Consider the following 26,316-nt stretch of genomic DNA (forward strand, 5'->3'; position numbering starts at 1 on the left):
ACACAACCATTTTGGTTTACAAAAATAAAAGACACCTTGGAAGGTGACACGATTTCTCTATAAGACGATAATATTCCCCTGACTGTTAAAAGGCTACTAAGAAGATCACAGACGCATCGTCCCTGGTCCACCCCTCCCCCACCGCCGGTCTCACACACACACACACGCACACACGCACACACACACTCACTCACACACACACACACACACACACACTCACACACACGTCACAGGTCTGGAGATGCCGGGATGTCACAGGCGAGGACATGATACTCCATGAAAATCAAAAACCCTGAAATGGCGAGTTAATCGGATGAGCCGCCCCTCCTCTGTTGTCTGGTCTTCATCACCACACCCGGGCACCTTTACCGCACCTTTACCCCACCTTTACTGCACCTTTACCCCACCTTTACTGCACCTTTCTGCCCTTTCACTTAACAAACACAAGTTCTACAAGCTCCGCGTGGGTGAAAACATACACCCTACCAAGATGTGTTGGCGTGTCTGCACTGCTTTGTGTTGAGAAATATAAATTCATAGACAGACCGAGGAAGACTCAGCTCGTCTTCCTCACACTTGCCACCCCTGTACACAGGAGCACGACTGTGTGACAGCAGGATTACTAAACTCTTACTCAGAATGACTGCACAGCTGTGATGGACAGTACTCGCCCTGGACTCGCCCTGCTCTCGTCCTGGACTCGTTCTGGTCTCGCCCTGGACTCGCCCTGGTCTCATCCTGGACTCGCCCTGCTCTCGTCCTGGTCTCATCCTGGACTCACCCTGGACTCGCCTTGGTCTCGTTCTGGACTCGCCCTGGTCTCATCCTGGACTCGCCCTGGTCTCATCCTGGACTCGCCCTGGTCTCGCCCTGGTCTCATCCTGGACTCGCCCTGGACTCGCCTTGGTCTCGTTCTGGACTCGCCCTGGTCTCGTCCGGGACTCGCCCTGGTCTCGTCCTGGACTCGTACACACGCTGAGCGTTCAGTTTGGCTGTTAGAGGTTTTATCCTGTTAACTCACACTTACATGGTCCAACTGAGGTATGCATGCTGCAAGTGATCGAAAGCTGTCAGACCCCCATCATCATTTCCCTCCACTCCCCCCCCAACCCTAACACCGCAGGAATGCTCTTCCCTCCCCCTGAAGCCCCCCCGATGGATAGATTCAGAAACAGGCAGAAAGAAAAGTTCCCATTAATGCAAACAGGCAGTAGCGCAGACTAATATATGGGAGATGCACAGAGAAAGGGGTTCTTATATACACTCAAACCCAGAATCACACCGCCTCCCCTCCCTCCCTCCCTCCCTCCCCGTCTATTTCTACAATTGTAACCTTCACAATGGTTGGATTGCCGTCCATGGCAACTGATCTCCAGGGATACCACTCTTCATGGTTACAGGTTTCCATGGTAACCAACTGCTGTCTGCCAGCCAATAGAATCTCAGTCTCTGCGGTAACTGGCTATACACGAGCCAATCTAAAGAGTCTATGTTCCTTGCACTTCCTGTTAATGCATTGGAATGACCCGCCCTCCATCTATCCAGGGGCAGTATCTGCTATCAAGCAGGTCCTGGGTGCTCGAGTATCTCAAGTAAATATTGAAGTTGGCACTTTATGCACTTCAGTAACCGAGGGAAAAACGGATAGAGGGAATAATGGTGGGATGGAAGAATGGAACCAGTCAAGCAGCCTTTTTCCTCCAACTGAAGGATTACATAGAAATTCTTTTCCAACCGAGGGCCGTTCCTCTCTGGAGAGCCCTCACTCTGGAGCGAGAAAACCCACGTACATATGCACTGATTTGCATTCCATCCAGACTAATGCCATGAGTTCTGTTGAGTCCATCTGTAAATCATCAATCTGTGCATCCGTCCTTCCACGTGCGTGATCCAGCCTGGGCATGAACGGCTCTACCAACCAGTCTCAGCACAGGGCAGGGAGAAGAAGGGATGCTGCGGAGGGAGCTTGAGCAGAAGATGACAGTGGATACGAAGTAGTACAAACAATCACAGCACAAGCATCTAGGGCGAGGTCTGTGCTGCGGAGCCAGCTCACCAGCGTGTATGTAAATCAGAGAAGAGGGACGGACGCCTCTTAGCTTTGCAGCAATACAGCTGACTTGTGGAAACTGTGATAAGCTTTGTGACTTAAAGGTACAATCTGTTATTCAAATGTAAACGAAAGGGCTACCCCACTGCCAAATTCAAAACAGGATCGGAACCAGCTAGTTATCATTCAAAAACTGATTGACAGCTCTCCTAAGACTAGGACTAGCATGACGATAGCTAGATTTAAGTTTTCACCATGTTCTTTTACTGTAAAAGGTTTGTTAACGTTGGTTATATTTGTAAACATAGGTGTAAAACAGGCCTATATTTTCAATAATGACCAGCTGGGAGTGGAACAAACGTTTCTTTCCCAGCAATAACTGAAACTGTTTAACCGTGTGCGTGACTACGCCTCAGATCCGTCTGGCAGAAGGTTACAGATTGTGCCTCTAAGGTGACCAGCGGTGAGCCAGTGGAAAAGCCTGGTTCAGCAGCCCTGCGTCCCGTCCTGCCGTGGTCCAGTCTGGTCTAGCAGGCTGCTGGTCCAGTCTGGTCTAGCAGGCTGCTGTGGGTTCCTTGTTAACACGGAGATGCAAGAAAGGCCTACATACAAATGAGACTATAACCTAAAAGGCTAGGTCAGGACAAGCAGGGATGTGAAAAGAGAAAAACTCAAGAGAGAGAACTGGACTTGAGTCCACATCACATTCATGCAGAGTTTCTACACATGCTGAGCTCTTCCAACAACCGCTTCCTCGCCGCCTCATCTCACTGCCCTGCAAAGTGACTGGTTTAGTCCCAATAACAGGATTGACGCACGGTGGTGTGCTAGTAATTGGTCATAATACAGAGTGTGTGTACTCGTGGTCAATAGAAAAGTAAACAGGCTGGCAACCTTTGTTTATACACACACTCCAAAGAGTGTACTATCATTTTGTATGGGTGTGTATGGGGAAGTTTGAGGGCAAATGTACTATGACTAATCTGGAGTGGGATGCAGTATGTGTGTGTTATATGTGTGTACATATATGTTTTTGTGTGTATTCACAGGCCATTGCTATTGCGGTGTGTGAGGGGGGGTTTGGAAAGCTCCACCACTCCCGCCCTGCCTTTCCCAATGACTTTGGGAGCGCGGCGCAGCAGCTTCTGGGCCTCGGTGAAGGCTTCGTTCAGCTCCTTCTTCCACTGCACGAACTCGGGCTCGCTCTGCACACAGACAGAAAGACGTTACCGCCTGAATGACACACAGAGAGTAAAGCTGGGCAGCAGAGTAACATGGAGCAGCTGGATGGCAGACTCACCTCGCACTGCAGCACAAACTGCTTCCCACCCTTGATGCGCAGCAGGATGCACTTCTTGTCTTTTATCTGCGTCTCTTCCACCGTCACAATCTGTTCCATTGTCAGCAGGTTTTGCTGTGAAGCACAGGCGACTAGTCAGAAACCGCCGAAACCCAGCTGAAACCTCATGATGTACCATCCAACACTGGAGTAGAGACAACCGCTGACTGACCATCGCCCTTTGGGAAAACTGCTGTCTGTCAGCAGTTTGAGGGAGGTCATCCTCACTGTGCAGAGCTCACAACTAAGCTAGCGAGTTATAGGCTGTTTACACCTGGCATTAACATGTGTTCTGGCTGATCGGATCACAAGTGGACAGCTCTAAACATTAACATGTGTTCTGGCTGATCGGATCACAAGTGGACAGCTCCACACATTAACGTGTGTTCTGGCTGATCGGATCACAAGTGGACAGCTCCAAACATTAACGTGTGTTCTGGCTGATCGGATCACAAGGGGACAGCTCCACACATTAACATGTGTTCTGGCTGATCGGATCACAAGGGGACAGCTCCACACATTAACATGTGTTCTGGCTGATCGGATCACAAGTGGACAGATCCAAACATTAACGTGTGTTCTGGCTGATCGGATCACAAGTGGACAGCTCCACACATTAACATGTGTTCTGGCTGATCGGATCACAAGTGGACAGCTCCACACATTAACATGTGTTCTGGCTGATCGGATCACAAGGGGACAGCTCCACACATTAACGTGTGTTCTGGCTGATCGGATCACAAGTGGACAGCTCCACACATTAACATGTGTTCTGGCTGATCGGATCACAAGGGGACAGCTCCACACATTAACGTGTGTTCTGGCTGATCGGATCACAAGTGGACAGCTCCACACATTAACGTGTGTTCTGGCTGATCGGATCACAAGGGGACAGCTCCACACATTAACGTGTGTTCTGGCTGATCGGATCACAAGTGGACAGCTCCACACATTAACGTGTGTTCTGGCTGATCGGATCACAAGTGGACAGCTCCAAACATTAACGTGTGTTCTGGCTGATCGGATCACAAGTGGACAGCTCTAAACATTAACATGTGTTCTGGCTGATCGGATCACAAGGGGACAGCTCCAAACATTAACATGTGTTCTGGCTGATCGGATCACAAGTGGACAGCTCCACACATTAACGTGTGTTCTGGCTGATCGGATCACAAGTGGACAGCTCCAAACATTAACGTGTGTTCTGGCTGATCGGATCACAAGTGGACAGCTCCACACATTAACGTGTGTTCTGGCTGATCGGATCACAAGTGGACAGCTCCACACATTAACGTGTGTTCTGGCTGATCGGATCACAAGTGGACAGCTCCAAACATTAACGTGTGTTCTGGCTGATCGGATCACAAGTGGACAGCTCTAAACATTAACATGTGTTCTGGCTGATCGGATCACAAGTGGACAGCTCCAAACATTAACGTGTGTTCTGGCTGATCGGATCACAAGTGGACAGCCCCAAACATTAACGTGTGTTCTGGCTGATCGGATCATAACTGGACAGCTCCAAACATTAACGTGTGTTCTGGCTGATCGGATCACAAGGGGACAGCTCCGAACATTAACGTGTGTTCTGGCTGATCGGATCACAAGGGGACAGCTCCACACATTAACGTGTGTTCTGGCTGATCGGATCACAAGGGGACAGCTCCACACATTAACGTGTGTTCCGGCTGATCGGATCACAAGTGGACAGCTCCACACATTAACGTGTGTTCTGGCTGATCGGATCACAAGGGGACAGCTCCACACATTAACATGTGTTCTGGCTGATCGGATCACAAGGGGACAGCTCCAAACATTAACGTGTGTTCTGGCTGATCGGATCACAAGTGGACAGCCCCAAACATTAACGTGTGTTCTGGCTGATCGGATCATAACTGGACAGCTCCAAACATTAACGTGTGTTCTGGCTGATCGGATCACAAGGGGACAGCTCCGAACATTAACGTGTGTTCTGGCTGATCGGATCACAAGGGGACAGCTCCACACATTAACGTGTGTTCTGGCTGATCGGATCACAAGGGGACAGCTCCACACATTAACGTGTGTTCCGGCTGATCGGATCACAAGTGGACAGCTCCACACATTAACGTGTGTTCTGGCTGATCGGATCACAAGGGGACAGCTCCACACATTAACATGTGTTCTGGCTGATCGGATCACAAGGGGACAGCTCCAAACATTAACGTGTGTTCTGGCTGATCGGATCACAAGTGGACAGCCCCAAACATTAACGTGTGTTCTGGCTGATCGGATCATAACTGGACAGCTCCAAACATTAACGTGTGTTCTGGCTGATCGGATCACAAGGGGACAGCTCCGAACATTAACGTGTGTTCTGGCTGATCGGATCACAAGTGGACAGCTCCAAACATTAACATGTGTTCTGGCTGATCGGATCACAAGGGGACAGCTCCAAACATTAACGTGTGTTCTGGCTGATCGGATCATAACTGGACAGCTCCACACATTAACATGTGTTCTGGCTGATCGGATCACAAGTGGACAGCTCCACACATTAACATGTGTTCTGGCTGATCGGATCACAAGTGGACAGCTCTAAACATTAACATGTGTTCTGGCTGATCGGATCACAAGTGGACAGCTCCAAACATTAACGTGTGTTCTGGCTGATCGGATCACAAGGGGACAGCTCCAAACATTAACGTGTGTTCTGGCTGATCGGATCATAACTGGACAGCTCCACACATTAACATGTGTTCTGGCTGATCGGATCACAAGTGGACAGCTCCACACATTAACATGTGTTCTGGCTGATCGGATCACAAGTGGACAGCTCCACACATTAACATGTGTTCTGGCTGATCGGATCATAACTGGACAGCTCCAAACATTAACGTGTGTTCTGGCTGATCGGATCACAAGGGGACAGCTCCGAACATTAACGTGTGTTCTGGCTGATCGGATCACAAGTGGACAGCTCCACACATTAACATGTGTTCTGGCTGATCGGATCACAAGTGGACAGCTCTAAACATTAACATGTGTTCTGGCTGATCGGATCACAAGTGGACAGCTCCAAACATTAACGTGTGTTCTGGCTGATCGGATCACAAGGGGACAGCTCCAAACATTAACGTGTGTTCTGGCTGATCGGATCATAACTGGACAGCTCCACACATTAACATGTGTTCTGGCTGATCGGATCACAAGTGGACAGCTCCACACATTAACATGTGTTCTGGCTGATCGGATCACAAGTGGACAGCTCTAAACATTAACATGTGTTCTGGCTGATCGGATCACAAGGGGACAGCTCCGAACATTAACGTGTGTTCTGGCTGATCGGATCACAAGGGGACAGCTCCAAACATTAACGTGTGTTCTGGCTGATCGGATCACAAGTGGACAGCTCCAAACATTAACATGTGTTCTGGCTGATCGGATCATAAGTGGACAATCTCCAAACATTAACATGTGTTCTGGCTGATCGGATCACAAGTGGACAGCTCCAAACATTAACGTGTGTTCTGGCTGATCGGATCACAAGTGGACAGCTCCAAACATTAACATGTGTTCTGGCTGATCGGATCACAAGGGGACAGCTCCACACATTAACATGTGTTCTGGCTGATCGGATCACAAGGGGACAGCTCCACACATTAACGTGTGTTCTGGCTGATCGGATCACAAGGGGACAGCTCTAAAAAGTACAGCTGTCCTCAAAGCGTCTTGAGATCCGAATGCTCAGGCCACATCGGAGGTGGCCTGGGACACATTAGCGTGGCGGTCTATTCCGTTGCCTTCCAACACAGGGATCGCCAGTTCGAATCCCCATGTTACCTCCGGCTTGGTCGGCCGTCCCTACAGACACAATTGGTTCTGTCTGCAGGAGGAAGCCGGATGTGGGTATGTGTCCTGGTCGCTGCACTAGCGCCTCCTCTGGTCGGTCAGGGCACCTGTTCAGGGGGGAGGGGGAACTGGGGGGAATAGCGTGATCCTCCCATGTGCTACGTCCCCCTGGTGAAACTCCTCACTGTCAGGTGAAGAGAAGCGGCTGGTGACTCCACATGTATGGGAGGAGGCAGGTGGTAGTCTGCAGCCCTCCCCGGATCAGCAGAGGGGGTGGAGCAGCAGAGACCGGGTCGGCTCGGAAGAGTGGGGTAATTGGCCAAGTACAATTGGGGAGAAAAAGGGGGGAAACCCCCCCCCCCAAAAAAACAAGCAAACAGAACAGAAAAAAGAGATGTCCACTTGTGAGGGGATCTCCCAAGACGCATGTTAAGGCCAGGGGTAAAGAGGGCTGAAGGCTCCTCACACAGGTTGTCTTCACAAGCAGCGAGTTGGGGGGGGAGGGGGGGGGGTGAGGAAAGCAGCGCACTAGAGCGTCTGGGGCAGGGCAGTTACACTACTGCTCTAAACAGCTGCACACAGTTGACCCACTACGCCGAGTGAAGATGGATGTGAGGTAGCTGACACGTTGGGGGTACAGCAAAGACCAGCAGGCACTGGCTGTAACACTCACCGTATGCTTACACTTTTTAAAATGTTTAAGCCACTTCTCCTACAGTGTAGAGTCAGGACACACAAACACAACACCTTCATTCACAGTCTAACAAATGGACATAACACTCAGTATGCACTCCCACTTCCACCCAAGCACTCACCAAACAGTCACACAACTGCACTCACTAAACAGTCACACACCTGCACTCACTAAACAGTCACACACCAGCACTCACTAAACAGTCACACAACTGCACTCACCAAACAGTCACACACCAGCACTCACTAAACAGTCACACACCTGCACTCACTAAACAGTCACACACCAGCACTCACTAAACAGTCACACAACTGCACTCACTAAACAGTCACACAACTGCACTCACTAAACAGTCACACACCTGCACTCACTAAACAGTCACACACCAGCACTCACTAAACAGTCACACAACTGCACTCACCAAACAGTCACACATCTGCACTCACCTAACAGTCACACACCAGCACTCACCAAACAGTCACACAACTGCACTCACTAAACAGTCACACATCTGCACTCACCAAACAGTCACACATCTGCACTCACCAAACAGTCACACATCTGCACTCACCAAACAGTCACACATCTGCACTCACTAAACAGTCACACATCTGCACTCACCAAACAGTCACACACCAGCACTCACCAAACAGTCACACATCTGCACTCACCAAACAGTCACACACCTGCACTCACCAGTCACACATCTGCACTCACCAAACAGTCACACATCTGCACTCACCAAACAGTCACACACCAGCACTCACCAAACAGTCACACAACTGCACTCACCAAACAGTCACACACCAGCACTCACCAAACAGTCACACAACTGCACTCACCAAACAGTCACACACCAGCACTCACCAAACAGTCACACAACTGCACTCACCAAACAGTCACACACCAGCACTCACCAAACAGTCACACAACTGCACTCACCAAACAGTCACACACCTGCACTCACCAATCAGTCACACATCTGCACTCACCAAACAGTCACACATCTGCACTCACCAAACAGTCACACACCAGCACTCACCAAACAGTCACACATCTGCAGGCATGACACAGTCACACATCTGCAGGTATGACACAGTCACACATCTGCAGGCATGACACAGTCACACATCTGCAGGTATGACACAGTCACACATCTGCAGGCATGACACAGTCACACATCTGCAGGTATGACACAGTCACACATCTGCAGGCATGACACAGTCACACATCTGCAGGCATGACACAGTCACACATCTGCACTCACCATACAGTCACACATCTGCAGGCATGACACAGTCACACATCTGTAGGCATGAAACAGTCACACATCTGCAGGTATGACAGTCACACATCTGCAGGTATGACACAGTCACACATCTGCAGGCATGACACAGTCACACATCTGTAGGCATGAAACAGTCACACATCTGCAGGTATGACAGTCACACATTTGCAGGTATGACACAGTCACACATCTGCAGGCATGACACAGTCACACATCTGCAGGCATGACACAGTCACACATCTGCAGGCATGACACAGTCACACATCTGCAGGTATGACACAGTCACACATCTGCAGGTATGACACAGTCACACATCTGCAGGTATGACACAGTCACACATCTGCAGGTATGACACAGTCACACATCTGCAGGCATGACACAGTCACACATCTGCAGGTATGACACAGTCACACATCTGCAGGTATGACACAGTCACACATCTGTAGGCATGACACAGTCACACATCTGTAGGCATCTGCAGGCATGACAGTCACACATCTGCAGGCATGACAGTCACACATCTGCAGGCATGAAACAGTCACACATCTGCAGGCATGAAACAGTCACACATGTACATGCATGCTGAGCAAAATGACCTGTGTGAGGTGTGGTGTAACCTACCCGTGACTCCCCCTCTCCCCTCCATTCCACACGATTGGGAAACAGGTAAAAGTATCGGCGTTGCCACTGGGTCAGGAAAGGATTCCCAAGCTTCAGCATGTAGCCGTGCATTATACAATCTTTTCCCAAGGCGTAGTCTGGCAACATGACAAATAATCTGTTAGCAAGTCTATAACTACATGTCATGTGACATGTTATATACTGTACATAGTATATATCTATATAGAGCGTTTTTTTCCGAAACCATCAATGGTGTTTGTAGTGCTCAACTAATGAGGAGGGGAATATCAACATGGATACAGGAAAACAGATTTTAATACACTGCAGTACAGGCCTGCGTCATGCGTCTCGCACTCATCAGCCGCTAATGTGGTTCAACAAAGAATCATACAGTTTACGTTGCCCAGTGCCACGCCCCTAATTTCGGTTGGACAGCGACCAATCAGACGGGGAAACATTCAACCTATAACAGCCAATGGGGTAGGTACTTATGATGCACAGCAACCAATGGAGGGGTAGAAAACAACCAATGGGACTGGGGCTTGTTTTGAAAAGCTTTTAGGGGCCAGGGCGCTGTTGAAATGGCCTACATTACAAATATAACAAGGTCCCTTATGTGAATTATATAGTGGGGTGGTGTTGGGGCACAGTTGGATGGACAGGTAGTTAAAATATTAAAAAATATAAAAAAACCTAATAAATGTCATATGTGTATCATCTAATGGGGGGAGGGGTGATAATAAAGACGTTTTACTTACAGTTACAAAGGAGATATATGTTTTTTGGTGTCTACAACTGGTGACCAATTCGTTTCTATTACTCAAGGTGGACATATCAGGTCTGCAAATAGTAAAATACTTCTCTGCCAAGCACAGGTCACATCCTTTACCCCTAACTGAATATGTACTGCTCTTTGTAAGGATTTTCCAAGAGACAGAATAACTGATACTCTTGTCTACCAATGACCACACGTGGCGGCTTAAGGCTGCATTGTATTAAAATCTTTTTCCTGTATCCGTGTTGATTTTATATATATATATATATATGTATATATATATATATATATATATATATATACACATAACATATTGTGTATGAGTTTGATGGGGCTGTCTGGGTGTAGGTCAGGTTTCTCACCTGAAAATGTTTGTGAAATTTTTAAACTCATAAAGGCGACCTGTATTTGAATTAAAGCATAGCAGAACTCCAGCTGCATGGAGATTAATCATCATTCATCATTCTGATAGTGTTCATAACTGTATACAAAAAACAAAAACGGAAAAAAAGCAACCGCACAACATTTTCAACTGCAACTGTTAACGATACTGAGAACTCCAGACACAGATGTGTGGATGAGTAACTGCGTGTAAGATTTCAAAGGTTTGCAGAGTTATCCAAAAAATTAAAATTACATTTAATATTTTCCAAAATTTCCAAGAAAAAATATTGATGAAATATTCTGATCCATGATGTACACTTTTTATGAGGAAAAATATGTACACAAATGGACACAACTATGTGTGTATAGTAATGTTAGATAAAACACATCTACGAGTAGATTTGGGAGACTTAGGTAATTCACTCTTAACACTGTTCCTTGGGATGAGGTATTATGGTAAATTACACACACACACACACACACACACACACACACATATATATATGGTGAAAAAATGCCGACACACAAATCAGTGTGTGTAATTTAGGGTATTTCTAGGCAACACAGGACTGTTTGCTTTTCATTACTGAATCTATGGTTATTTATCTTGATTTTAGATGCTGAATGGAAACCAAAAACATTGTAATTAGAAAGTTCTGCAAATTATAATGGCAGTCTATGAAGAAATTTTGTCGCCCCCTGCAGGTTGAAATGCCCATTGGCTTCAAAGCCGAGGGAAATGTTGATCTCCTGGGTTCAACCAATTCTTCCACGTGGCAGAACGGTGGATCGGGTCAGTTTACATCTGCCATCAGGTGGCACTCTTTCATAAAGCCCACACAGGGTAAAAGACAACAGAAAGAAATAAAAAGAAGAAAACCTATACAAACTAACTGTCATGTCGACATTCTGCCTGAAGTGGCCATGGTAGAGTTTGGGCTCTTGGACCAGACAGTAGCGCTCCGCATTTTCATTGCACCCCTCCAAAACTGGAGGCATCAAAATCACTTTTCTGTTTTTTGTTTTAGTGACTGCTGGGATAGTCTCCCGCATCCCGCGAGCCTGAGAGCAGGATCAGCAGTTTGGATGGATGGATAGTAGTACCGAGTCATCCTCATTAGATGATGATGAATCCATCTTGTCCTTCTTACCGTGCGTGGTGTGAAACGTTCTAGGAATTCTGGCTCAAATGTTCTAAATTCGCATTTGATGTGACAACATCCCCTCTGAATCTTTTGCATTTTCCTGTCATTTTTTGGAGAGGCACTTCATGTAAGATGGCTTTTAATAACCACTTTCTAATTTTCAATATTTCATAAGTTGGAGTTGCCACAAGTGGTAAGCAGCACTCCCTTACTTTGCATTTCTTTCATGATCTTGTTTTTTGAATTGGGCTCAGTTCTTTTTTTAAATAGCACGCAAATATGCTCAGTTCTTTATCTTGAATTAATGGCAAACAACTTTTCAGTGATATGAATGTAACATGAAACATATGTACAGTGAAGCTTTGTTCTTCTTGTATAGAGCATGGCAGACACTGATAATAGGGCCAGAATTCTTCCCATGTGTTCGCCATTCTCTTATTTCCCTGGACACTGGCTGGCACCAAATTCTCCTCACAGAAACTCAACCACACTCTGTGTAGACTCCAAACTTACTGACTCTGCGTTACCCCATCATCAAACTTACTGACTCTGTGTTACCCCATCATCAAACTTACTGACTCTGTGTTACCCCATCATCAAACTTACTGACTCTGTGTTACCCCATCATCAAACTTACTTACTCTGTTACCCAATCATCAAACTTACTGACTCTGCATTACCCCATCGTCAAACTTACTGATGCTGCGTTACCCCATCATCAAACTTACTAACTCTGTGTTACCCCATCCTCAAACTTACTTACTCTGTTACCCAATCATCAAACTTACTGACTCTGCATTACCCCATCATCAAACTTACTGACTCTGCGTTACCTCATTATCAAACTTACTGACACTGCGTTACCCCATCATCAAACTTACTGACGCTGCGTTACCCCATCATCAAACTTACTGACTCTGTTACCCCATCATCAAACTTACTGACTCTGCATTACCCCATCATCAAACTTACTAACTCTGCGTTACCCCATCATCAAACTTACTGACGCTGCGTTACCCCATCATCAAACTTACTGACTCTGTGTTACCCCATCATCAAACTTACTTACTCTGTTACCCAATCATCAAACTTACTGACTCTGCTTTACCCCATCATCAAACTTACTGACTCTGCGTTACCCCATCATCAAACTTACTGACTGCGTTACCCCATCATCAAACTTACTGACTCTGCGTTACCCCATCATCAAACTTACTGACTCTGCTTTACCCCATCGTCAAACGGACATTCCCGCCAAAATACAGGACAAAGGAGCGAGTCAGTGAGGAACTGAACCTTTGAACCAATCTGTTCGTGCCGCATATGGTTTTGTCTGTGGGCATGCATTGTTAATTTATTAATAATTATTAATGTATAAATTATTAATGAATTATTATTTATTAATTTGTTATTAATACATGATGCTAATACGAGTGATGCGACTAGACAGGAATCTGGGTCATTATAGTGCATCAGAAGTTAAGTTCTTACCCTCTTCATGGCCAAGCTGCTTGTTCTTGGCCCTCTTGCGAGCCTCGTTCTTGTCAGTGTCTGAGTTGACGGCCTCGTACACGGTCTCTGCCACCTCCTGCTGCCAGCGCTCCGATATCACCAGAGGGAAGTTCTTATAGAGCTCCTGGTCGCTGTCCAACAGCTACACAACACATGGAAAGAGAGAGGGTGGGATGCTGGGACCTTGACAGAGCTTGTACATGTGGACATTGTGTAAATACAGACTGACAAGATCATCCCATGGGGGAAAAAAAAGCTTCTGTGAACTGACATGTTCCAGTGACTGCAGCCATGCTTACATGCACACAATAACCTGGTTAATGTCTTTATTCCAAATAAGATAATAACCCACTTAAAGCTGTTTACACGAGTTGAGGACAATCTATTTATATTCTCGTTCACACGCAATGTATTATAGCCTAAATAAGAGGACAAAATATCCTCTTCTCCATGGTGCACCATCCGTCTTACCCTAGGTGCACATTTCCGTCCTATTTTTGAAATATCAGTCAACCACTTAATCAGTCAAGCTACATTTTCATGATGGGGTAACACATTTCTATAGCCCCTTTCATAGAGAAAAATTTGATGCAATGCACTTTACAAAGTAAACAGATAAAAAGAATGTAATGATTAATGAAAACAGAATAAATTACTTGAAAATAAAAATAACATGAAAGTGCAGAGATAAAACGTAATGGTAAAAAAAACAACAAAAAAAACAGAAAAACAATAAAAATTAAAAATGCTACCCACATGGCAGTATTGAAAGTAATATTACCCTCCTGACTACTCTCATGCAAATACTTCACAATACTGTGATTCAAGACATTCTTCTGAGGGCTAAACGTGGAGGTCTGCTGTAACGTATAGGCATGTATAGCCATCTGTACATGTTCGAGGAAATGTTGAGGCCAACATTTACAGCTATTACGTTGGCCCTCCACGATGTTAGTGGTCAGTGAGATAACTCTGATGCCACTCTGTACGATGCCAAGATATTGGGTGACAGTGCACAGTAAGGATTGGTGGGAGAAGGCTGTTGTAAGAGTATATGCAGAGAGAATTTCTGCAAATCTTGTCGATCTTTCATGCAACTGTACGCAATGATGGCGAATCGCCAGGCCATCACAGGCCGCCAGGCCCTGTGATGGCCTGGCAGCCTGTCCAGGGTGTCTCCCCGCCTGCCGCCCAATAACTGCTAGCATAGGCTCCAGTATCCCCCATGACCCTGAGAGCAGGATAAGCAGTTTGCTAATGGATGGATGGATGGGTGGCAAATCCTGCCTCCTGAAAATGTCACCATTGCCACACCTGCTCCACTGAAACTGAACGTGGCAATTCTACTTTAAGAGCTGGGCAGCTGTAACGTGTATCATGTCACTGCAAATAAATGCAACATCAAGAAAAAACAACAACATTGAGACACACTTCTGTTGTCTGTGGTTCTCCTGTCCTGAGATGACAGGTACTATCTATCACCTCTTGGTGAAAAAGGTGTCATGTAAGCATTTGAAGAAACCAGAATTGAAATTAAAATGGGGAAAGTACACTTTCAAACCAGATCCGCAGGAGTGTATTAATAGTTTAACAGGAACAGAAACCAACAAGTCGTACACAAGAAAAGTAGAGAGAGCATCTTTGAAAAGAAGGCATAACTACCATGAATTAGGCAATAAAGGTCACAAACTTGCCTTAGCAACTGAAAAGACAAATTGTCCAATACAAGCATTCAACAACTAAAGAACCCAGACTGTACAATGACATGAAACCTACAGGAGATAACTGAACGCTTTAAAGATTTTCATGAACAACTGTAGACCTCAGAGTGAGAACACAGACCACAGTCTGAACTTTTCTGACACACATGTAAACTGCCCATTACTTGAGACAAATAAAGCTCTATTAGATAAACCAACAAAGGTGAAATAATGAGTGCCCTCATGAGCAGTCAACCAGGCAAGGTTCCAGGTTCGGATGGTTTCACAGAACAGCGCTATAGAAATTCCAATCATAACTAACTGATCCATTGATGGGAACATAAAATTACATTGCTGACAGGGAAGAGTTGCCTTCAACTCTACATGGAGCCTATCATCTCATCTCGTCTCATCTCGTCTCGTCTCATCTTCAGCCACTTCAGGGTTGGGTCACAGTGGCAGCAAGCTAAGTAGGGCACTCCAGATGTCCCTCTCTCCAGCAATGCCCTCCAGCTCCTCCTGGGGGATCCCAAAGTGTTCCCAGGCCAAATTGGACATGTAGTCTCTTAAGCGAGTTCTGGGTCTACCCCGGGGTCTCCTGCCAGTTGGACATGCCTGGAAAACCTCCAAAGGAAGGCACCCAGAAGGCATCATAATCAGATGCCCAAACCATATCAACTGGCTCCTTTCGACACGAAGGAGCAGCGTCTCTACTCCGAGCTCCCTCCAGATGTCCGGGCTCCTCACCCTATCTCTACGGCTGAGCCCAGACACCCTATGGAGGAAACTAATTTCAGCCACTTGTACCCGCGATTTCACCCTTTGACTACCCAGAGCTCATGACCATAGGTGAGGGTTGGAATGAAGATTAACTGGTAAATTGAGAGTTTTGCCTTCTGGCTCAGCTCCCTCTTTAGCACAACGGTCTGGTACACCGTCCGCATTACTGCTGACGCCGCACCAATCCGCCTGTCAATCTCCCGCTCCATCCTACCCCAACTCGTGAACAAGACCCCGAGATACTTGAACTCCTTCACTTGAGGCAACAACTCATCTCCATCCTGAAGGGAGCAATCCACCATTTTCCAGTAGAGAACCGTGGCCTCAGACTTGGAGGTGCTGACTCTCATTCCAGCTATTTCACACTCAGTTGCAAACCGCCCCAGTGCACACTAGAGGTCACGTTCTGATGAAACCAACAAAACCACATCGTCTGCGAAGAGCAGAGATGCAATTCTGAGGTTCCCAAAATGGACATACTCCTCACCTTGGCTGCGCCTTGAGATCCTGTCCATGAATATCACCAACAGATTCGGAGACAAATGAAAACCTTGGCAGAGTCCGACACCCACCGAAAACAGGTTTGACTTTGTGCCGAGAACGCGGACACAGCTCTCACTTTGGTTATACAAGGACCGGATGGCTTGTAGCAACTGCCGTGGCCTCAACCACTTCCTCTGTAACTGGACCCTGGACTTCCTGACCAACAGACCTCAGTCTGTTAGATTAGGTGACCAAATCTCCTCCACCCTGACCCTCAGTACAGGTGCCCCTCAAGGCTGTGTTCTTAGCCCCCTCCTTTTCTCCCTCTTACCCATGACTGCCTGCCAACTCACCCTTTAAATGTAATAGTTAAGTATGCGGATGACACCACAGTCATAGGCCGTATCACCAACAATGACAAGACAGCCTACAGGGGCGAGATTCAGCACCTGACATCATGGTGCACTCCCAGCAATCTTGTCCACAATGTGCAGAAGACGAAGGAGCCGATTGTGGACTTCAGGAGGTCTAGAAGCTGCAGCCACTTCTCCATACACATCAATGGGGTGGAAGTGGAGCGTATCTCCAGCTTAAATTCCTTGGAGTCCACATCAGCGAGGACCTCTCCTGGACATCAAACACCCAGGCTCTTGTGAAAAAGGCCCAACAACGCCTGCATTTCCTGAGGAGGCTGAGAAGCGCCCGTCTATCCCCCAAAATTCTCACCAACTTCTACCACTGCACCATAGAGAGCATCCTGACCATCTGCATCTCAGTGTGGTATGGCAGCTGCACCTCTGTAGACCAGAAAGCTCTGCAGCGGGTCGTCAAGGCGGCCCAGCATATCACCGGTACCCAGCTCCCAGCCATAGAAGACATTTATCACAAACGCTGCCTTCGAAGGGGTCTGATGCTCAGACCCCTTCGATCCCAGGGCAGATCCCACCCACCCCAACCATGGACTGTTCTCCCTCCTGCGCTCTGGGAGGCGCTACAGGAGCCTCAGAGCCCGCACTACCAGGCTCAAAAACAGCTTCTTTCTCATAGATGTTACTCACCTGAACCTGGCTACCCACTGAATGTCTGTAAATATTTTTATACCTGTGCTTTGTTTTTCTTTTCTTTTTTTAACTGATTTTTAGCTTTTGGTCTTCATGTGTGTATATCTTATACTCTGTTTGCTGTGTTTGTCTATGTCTGTCTTGCACTGTTTGGAGAAGCCGCGGCGGCCCTCATTTCGTTTACACATGTGCCTGCACATTGTTTTTAATGACCATAAATTGAAATTATTTTTTGTCAAAGTTACGTTATCATTGTGGGATGATTCTGTTGAAAGCACTGAGCTAAGAAGTTTTCTGGGCTGGTGTGCACTTCAAACTAAATGGAAAAAGGTTCATGAATTCAGTTGTCTAATGTCCTTTTCACGAGTCTGTTGTTATCTCAACAAGTTATAGGATGTTTGTTACTATGTAAATTTCACATTTTATTATATTGTTTCACAATGTTACATTTAATTTAGCAGATGCTTTTAACCAGAGCGACGTACATCTGAGAGTTAAAACAACACAAGCAAGGATCTCGTCAGGAGGCGGCAACACAAGTAAGAGCCAACAAACTAGGTTCAAGTCTGATAGGACATAGGTGTCAACAGGCAGTGCACAAAGGAAATGCATCTTTTTTTAAAAATTATTATTATTATTAATACTATCAGGTGTGGAAGTGTTGGAGAAAGAGCTGGGTCTTTAGCTTCTTCTTAAAGATGGAGAGGGACTCAGCGGCTCGAATGGAGTTTGGTAACTCGTTCCACCACCGGAGAACTACAGAAGAGAAGAGTCTGGCTAGTGGCCCTGTTGTGGTGGAAGTGCCAGGCACCTCTCACTGGCAGAGTGTAGTGAGTGGGACTGAGTGTAGACCTGAATGAGGGAGTTCAGGTAGGCGGGAGCCATTTTAGTTACTGTTTTGTAAGTTTGCATCAAGGTTTTGAATTTGATGTGGGCAGCAACTGGGAGCCAGTGGAAGGATATGAACAGTGGAGTGACATGTGCTGTTTTGGGTTGGTTGAAGACCAGACGCGCCGGCGCATTCTGGGTATATGAAAAATATTATGACAATATGAAAAATATTATCACAATAATCATAGTCAATTTTTAACAGTACTGATAAATACCATGATACCCGCTTACAGGTGCAAATTACCATATTTAAGAAAGAAACTGGAGTTCATGATATTGTACGGTTTGTTAAGTAGAATAACAATACTCCAAATATTCAGACCTCATTTCAATTTAGACACCAAAACTGTGTATTACAATATCATAATATCCAAATGTCATCCCAACACAACTCCAGTGACAGATGATAATAACACTGAAATACTGCCCAGCCCTAGCTGATAGCTAGTTTTTAGTTGAACTCTTAATCACATTGTTGTCGAAGGAGGCAAAACTTGTCCCAGTATTTTTTGAGTTTCTTACACTGACTGGATGAAACAGCCAAATATTTAGCTTTGGGGTACATGTGCTCCTAAAACAAAAAAACTGCAGTGTAAAGCCCTGGTGCGTTTGACTCCTATAAGGCACTAGGGGTTGCACGACTTCTGATTTTTTCAAGTCGACGCTTCTATCAATAAAGTCGAGGTAACGTCGACGCATCGTTCATGACGTCATCACATACACACACACGCAAAACACACAGACGTAAGTCCGCGTTAGCTCCGGCAACTCACCACCTGCTGTCTTTTCTGCAGCCGCCATAATTGTTGTATTCTTGTAGTGTGTGTGTGTCAATGTGAAATCGCTTAATTTTCCCCCCCACCGGCCACCGTATTTGCGCTGATTGCGGAAAAAAATAATGCTGTGTGATCATGTGGTCAACGACTCATGGCCGGCGCATAGGAGCGACAAATTGGCTTGTCGCTGCGAGGGTGGGGGGTGGGGGGTGGGGGTCGGAGATTTCATAGGTGTTCAATTGGCTACCAAATTGGGAGGGGAAATTGTAGACAATTCTAAGAAAGTATTAACAAGGAAGAATGTATGAATAAGAATGTATGAACAGGAAAAAAAAAAAAATAAGAAAAAAAAGTGGTCAACAACTCGTCAACGTCTCCCGGTAGGCGTCGACTTGTGGTAGTGACGTCGACGCGTCGATAAGTCAACTTTTCTGTGCAAGCCCTATATGGCACTTAACAAAACAACATGATTTGCAATCGTCCTCAGTGCTTCCACGATACCTGGGATGTCTACATACAATACTTCGAAAATAAATGCAGGTACATTGATAATAGATGACATCAAATCACATGTAGTCTGCTGAATGTATGCAGGTGTTACATAACAAGGTGCTTGGTTCGAGTGTGGGTTCAGGCATAACGATATGTTGCTGTATGTTATTAGTGTTGCATTGTATTTTGTGGTAGAGACTGGTACGTTAAGCTTGAAGGTGTTATTACGTTAGGATACGCCACATAATGGGATTTGTGTAATGTGCATATACAAGCGTATTATATTGCTGTTTTCTTCGTTTTTCTGTTAACTGAATTTTTCTTGTTGGTGTTCTGCTACTAATCATCTGTCGTTGTGTTTTTCTATGCTGCAATTTTGACCAGAGTGAACACAGTTCTCCAAAAATAAAATCTGTATAACTTTTCTGCAAAGGTGTGGTTTCACATAAGTACAGAATATTATCTGAAATCTGCTAAATCTGCTCTTCATCAATGGAACTGCGGTGAAAAAAGGTCTAAGTGTGTTTTACCTTTATGCCCTTTGTGTCTTCCTCGTCAAAGGAGCCGATGTCAAAAGCATCTGCGGCATTCACCTCTCCCCTTGGAGGGATGAGTGGAGGAGAGTACTGGAGAGGGAACAAAGAGAGAAAAAGAAGAAGAGAATAATGGGAGCAGGAGAGTAAGAGATAGTTTTGAGAGATAAAACAGAGCAGAAATGGAGAAAAGGTATGTGAGAGAAATCAAATAAAAATATGAGAAAGCACAAAACATTTAACAGCTACCAAAGTCCCTAAGTATTGCTTTTCTGAAGTATCCATAGCAACTGTTAACATCTGATGGACCGTTGAGAAGTGTGGCTCCATCATATGTTGCTTTAAGGTGTTACATTGGACCGATGTATGGGTTCATTACTGATTATGTGTCCAAGTGGCATGGTGCCACCTGGATGTATCAAAGGCACCTGGGCGTATCAAAGAACTAACTCAGTATGGCGATGCCAGCGACCTCCAGGAAAAGACTGGATGACAACCGTGAATAGTGTGGTGACAATTGGAGACACTGGACAGCTCAGAGAGATGGCAACCGGGCAGGGAGGGTTAGCACCCCAAGCTGCAGATCTCTAGATGGAGCATCCACAAACATGCTTTGAGAGCCTTTCAGAGAAATACCCCAAGGGATGCCTGAGAGGGGGGGGGTGAGCACCCCAAATGGACTGATATACTGGTAATGACCCAAACTAATGAGCAAATGACTAGGAGCGCAGTCTGCAGATGCGGAAAGGTCTGCAAAAACCCAAGAGGTCTAAAGATCCACCAGACCAACATGGGCTGTTTGAGGACGGAGCAAGTGGTGCAATGCACAGTGCAAGTACCTGATACAGCACCTGGTGAGATGGAGGCGCTAGACCCGGAAACACCCCACCCAAAAGTAGACCATCAGAACATCATTGGGTTTTGTGGCCTGCTGCTAACAAAGAGTCACCGTGGTGCCAGTTCGACGAAGATGTGGATGCAGCCCTTGAAGCAACAGCCAAGGGTGGTGCAGACCAGAGGCTCCAGACAATAAGCACCTTAATAATGAGCATCACTTTGGAGACGTTCGGTGTCAAGGATAAACGGGCCACCAAGACTACTGCAAATCCAAACTGACGGGAAGTTAAGATCGCCCAACTTAGACACGGGCTGAGGAGACTCGAGAGCCAGTACAGGAAGGCAAGTCTTCCCTGTTCAACATCAACGAACCCACACTGAAAGAGATCAAGGAGGTCATCAAGTTGGCCAGAACATCTTCCGTCCCAGGCCAAAGTGGAGTGCCATACAGGGTCGTCAAAAGGTGCCCCAGGCTTCTGGAGTGCCTTTGTAAGATCTACAGGGTGATCTGGAGGAGGGGAAAGGTGCCACAGCAGTGGAGATATGCAGAAGATGTGTGGATTCCTAAGGGGGAAAACGCAAGCAACACCAAGCTATTTAGGACAATCTTGCTCCTCAGTGTGGACTGTAAATCTTCTTCAAGATTGTTGCCAATCCCTAATGGGATTTCTCCTGAAGAACTCTTACATAGACACCTCGGTGGAGAAGGGAGGAGTCCCTCATGTTTCAGGATGCATAGAAGACGGGTGTGGTAACCCTCAACACTTGGCTCTCCACAGTGGACAAGTCAGGGCTTCCTGGAAAATTCAAGGCCTGGATATGTCTACATGGAATCCTGCCTCAATTCCTCTGGCCACTGCTAATCTACAAAGTCCCAATCACCATCATGGAGGCCGTCGAAAGAAAGATCAGCCAGTCCCTGCACAGGTGGTTGGGCCTGCCATGGAGCCTAAGCAGCATCGCCCTTTATGGGCACAACACAAAGCAACAGCTTCCTCTCAGCAGTCTGGCAGAGTTCAAGGTCACCCGAGCCAGAGAAGTCCTGCTCTACTGACAGTCTGCTGACACCAAAGTCTCCTCTGCGGGTATCGAGGTCAGAACAGGGAGGAAGTGGAACACGCAGGAGCCAGTTGAGCGGACTGAGGCAAGGTTATGGCACAGCATACTTATGGGCACTGCGGCAACTGGTCCGGCCGGGCTCAGGAGCAACTGAAGACCGTGCTCTGGTAAAGCCCAAGGAAGTGAGAGTACGCACAGAGATGAAGGAAGCTCGCTACAGCAGAATGGTAGGTATGTGCAAGCAGGGGGCCTGGACCAAGTGGGAGCATACAGCCGGCTCAAAGATCACCTGGGCAGAACTCTCGAAAGTGGAATCACAGCAATTCCAAGTTCCAGTCCAGTCAATGTATGATGTCCTCCCGAGCCCTTCCAACTTGTTCAGCTGGGGCCTGGCAGACTCACCTGCTTGCCAACTCTGCCAGAAAAGGGGGTCCTTGGAGCACATCCTGAGCTTCTGTCCAAAGGCCTTGGGAGAGGGGCAGTATCGTTGGTGCCATGACCAAGTTCTGTGGGCAGTAGCAGACATCGTCTGCACTGGGATCAGCTACAGCCAGCAGCAACACCCAACAAAATGCACCATCACCTTTGTTCGAGCAGGGAAAAAGCCCCAGCCCCAGCCCCAGACAAAAGCTCAGGGTGGGATGCTTGCATCAGCAAGGGACTGGCAGTTCCTGGTCGACCTAGGGAGACAACTGAGGTTCCTGGACACCTTCACAGCTACCACACTCAGGCCAGACATGGTCCTGATGTCCTTGGCAACCAAGCAAGTGGTTGCTAGAGCTAACTGTCCCCTGGGTAGATCAGATGGAGTAGGCACAAGAAAGGAAGAGAGCCAGGTATGCAGACCTGGTAGCTGAGTGTCAGCGGAATGGGTGAAAGGCCCAATGTGAGCCGGTTAAAGTGGGCTGCAGGACCTTTGCAGGCCAGTCAGTCTCTAGACCGGGTCCTGCGACTCTTGGGAATTTGTGGGCTGCAATGAAGAGCAATTAGGAACATCTTGGCAATGAAGTGGGGTGAAGAGTGGTGACGCATGAATGCGCTACCTGGACACAACCCTGGCTGGGTCACTCGGGTGAGGGTGTCTGATGTTAAGACCCGAAACACCTGATGACCCTGGGTTCATTACTGACAATGTGTCCAGGTTGCACCACATGGTGTATCAAAGAACTAAGGAATGGGATTCCTTACCTGACCTGGCCAAAATGGATCTAAAAGTAATAATTAGCCTTTTTCACAGCTCATCCTTAGTTATCTGGTATACAAGACTTATCTTGCCAGAATTAACTTATTGTTATGCTATTAAGCCCATGTAAAAGATCCCTTATACAAGATATCCTTTGGAGCTGGAGAGAGCTGACCAAAATAACAACAATGTGATTGTTTCACAAAAAAAGGTCATTCATCTTAAATTACTACAGCTCACCTTCTGTAGGTACACCTGCTGCCAGTCAATGCCTTTGAAAAATAGATGTTCTTTCACCTCTGGGGCTCTGTTTAAGTGCATGTGGGAAAGAGAGGAGAATGGGGGTAGGGCAAGAGAATAATTTTCAAACTTGTTATATCATATCCATACACATGGTGGTAGCATTTTCCTGGTGGTTAGATTGTGAGTGTGTTCGACAGGGAATACCAAGACAAAAACTCCTTCAAATGTATGTACCGCATACATCCATCACCGTGGATGGCGAGGGACCTATTAACTCAATTTAGATGGGAAATCTTATACCTAGCGTTTCATGATAATGATGCTGGTATTGAGTATGCACACTACACCCAGTATTTTCACACTGAATGAGGATGTCTAGTCAAATTCATTTGATGGATCATGTTTACAATGTCCATGAAATTAAGCACTGATGTGTAAAGGAGTTCATATCGTCTCTGGGCATCATACCCTCGTCCCAGGCACCCAAGCCTCTTGGATACGTCTCTCTGCAGCAGCCCTTCCAGCAGCCCTTTCAGCTCTGCAGTGAAAGAGTCTGGAAGCTCCACGTTCTGTGGAGACAGATAAGGGGAGGGAGAAATGAGGAAGAGAGGGAGAAAAAGAGAGGGAAAGGGGAGGTTTACAGAGAGATCAGTATTGTTTGTACATCTTAATGTAGTCTCTGCTCCAGTTTATTAATGTTATTTTTCTACTAGTTTAATATTGTGTCAGATATCGAAAAGACATGTTTCAGATTGGTGGATCACAACACCAACGGAATGAAAATAAGAGAGCCGACATGCCATCATCACAGAAGATTTGGTCCACACACCTGGGTTCAACCAACTGTCAATTCATGCATTGCTTCCTGTTGTAGCTCATGCACTACTCTGTCTGATTCTACCATGTTTATGTAATGATATAATTCATCATGTTTAATAAACATTCAGCATATAAGGGCAGCTATTCCTAGATATGCCCAGCCTTGTCGGGATTGAGTTTCTCTCTCTCTCACTCTCTCTCTCTCAGCACACAAGGATTAGGGGGATATATCAGATTAAGTGTCAGGATCAAAGCACTAATCTGGATTTATTGTGATGCAAAAGACCATACTCTCTCTGTTTAGAGGCCCTGTTTAGCCAAACAGGGCCTGTTTGTTTATGTGGGGAAGCTACTACCTCCTTCGGTTTGTCTCTGTCCAATGAAAGCCCACATGTGTAACACTGACACCGGCTGGCATGATCCACCTGTCAGACCGATAACTGATGCCAGCAGGCTAAATGATCCCGTGCAAAATCCTGATGTAAATTCAATGCATATATATACTTTCTACCATTTCATATTTTTTTTCTGTCAAATAGAACGACCCTAACCAAGTACAAGTACTTACATGTGAGTACTTGCCGATACCGAGTACCGATATGAGTACTTAATAATGCCATTACACTTCTTACAGTTACTTTGAAAATGTGTTTTATTTTCATCAGACATTGTTCATTCTCTGGCTGTAACAAACTGTCGTTACCGACATTTGAACAGTCAGCTGTAAGTTTTCTTAAACAAGGCGTTGCCACACATTTCACTATAATATAACCACACTTAAGTGTAACAACATTGTCATACTGACCTCTTAACATTCAATACTTTTCTTAAACAAGGCGTTGCCACACATTTCACTATAATATAACCACACTTAAGTGTAACAACATTGTCATACTGACCTTTTAACATTCAATACTTTTCTTAAACATGGCGTTGCCACACATTTCACTATAATATAACCACACTTAAGTGTAACAACATTGTCATACTGACATTTTAACATTCAATACTTTTCTTAAACATGGCATTGCCACACATTTCACTATAATATAACCACACTTAAGTGTAACAACATTGTCATACTGACCTTTTAACATTCAACACTTTTCTTAAACATGGCGTTGCCACACATTTCACTGAAATATAACCACACTTAAGTGTAACAACATTGTCATACTGACCTTTTAACATTCAACACTTTTCTTAAACATGGCGTTGCCACACATTTCACTGAAATATAACCACACTTAAGTGTAACAACATTGTCATACTGACCTTTTAACATTCAACACTTTTCTTAAACATGGCGTTGCCACACATTTCACTGAAATATAACCACACTTAAGTGTAACAACATTGTCATACTGACATTTTAACGTTCAATACTTTTCTTAAACAAGGCGTTGCCACACATTTCACTATAGTATAACCACACTTAAGTGTAACAACATTGTCATACTGACCTTTTAACATTCAATACTTTTCTTAAACATGGCATTGCCACACATTTCACTAAAATATAACCACACTTTTAGTGCAACAAATTGTCGTTACTGACATTCTAACATCCAGCTGCATGTTCCAGCTGTTCTGTCCCCCACCTGCTGGTTGTCTCTGGACGTGTCCTCTCGCTTCTGCAGCGTTTGCTGCAAAGTTGGTTGTTGCTGTTTCCCGCTGCTATTAGCAAACGCCTTGAACTCGGCTCGTGTTGGTTCTTCAGTTGTTTTATCAAATTGCTTGTGTTGAAAGAGCTAGGTCTTTGTGTTTTTTATAATCCACGGTGGTGTAGCGGTGTAAGCATGGGCTTTGTGTCGATGCAG

General features: G+C 45.9%; 1 protein-coding gene across 1 annotated transcript in view; it reads right to left on the minus strand.

Moving 5' to 3' along the window:
* Nucleotides 1-1,323: 1,323 nt before the first annotated feature.
* Nucleotides 1,324-26,316, minus strand: part of grk3 (G protein-coupled receptor kinase 3) — a 160,212-nt gene continuing 135,219 nt past the window's right edge. The window contains exons 15-21 of the mRNA XM_056290885.1: nucleotides 24,146-24,246; nucleotides 23,675-23,741; nucleotides 20,353-20,448; nucleotides 13,619-13,781; nucleotides 9,824-9,960; nucleotides 3,351-3,464; nucleotides 1,324-3,255 (exon numbers count right to left, since the gene is read on the minus strand). Of these exons, the coding sequence (XP_056146860.1) occupies nucleotides 3,094-3,255; nucleotides 3,351-3,464; nucleotides 9,824-9,960; nucleotides 13,619-13,781; nucleotides 20,353-20,448; nucleotides 23,675-23,741; nucleotides 24,146-24,246 (840 nt within the window). The 3' untranslated portion in view covers nucleotides 1,324-3,093. The remainder of the gene's footprint in view (nucleotides 3,256-3,350; nucleotides 3,465-9,823; nucleotides 9,961-13,618; nucleotides 13,782-20,352; nucleotides 20,449-23,674; nucleotides 23,742-24,145; nucleotides 24,247-26,316) is intronic.

The sequence above is a fragment of the Lampris incognitus genome, chromosome 12, assembly GCF_029633865.1.
Source record: "Lampris incognitus isolate fLamInc1 chromosome 12, fLamInc1.hap2, whole genome shotgun sequence".
NCBI classification, from domain to species: domain Eukaryota; kingdom Metazoa; phylum Chordata; class Actinopteri; order Lampriformes; family Lampridae; genus Lampris; species Lampris incognitus.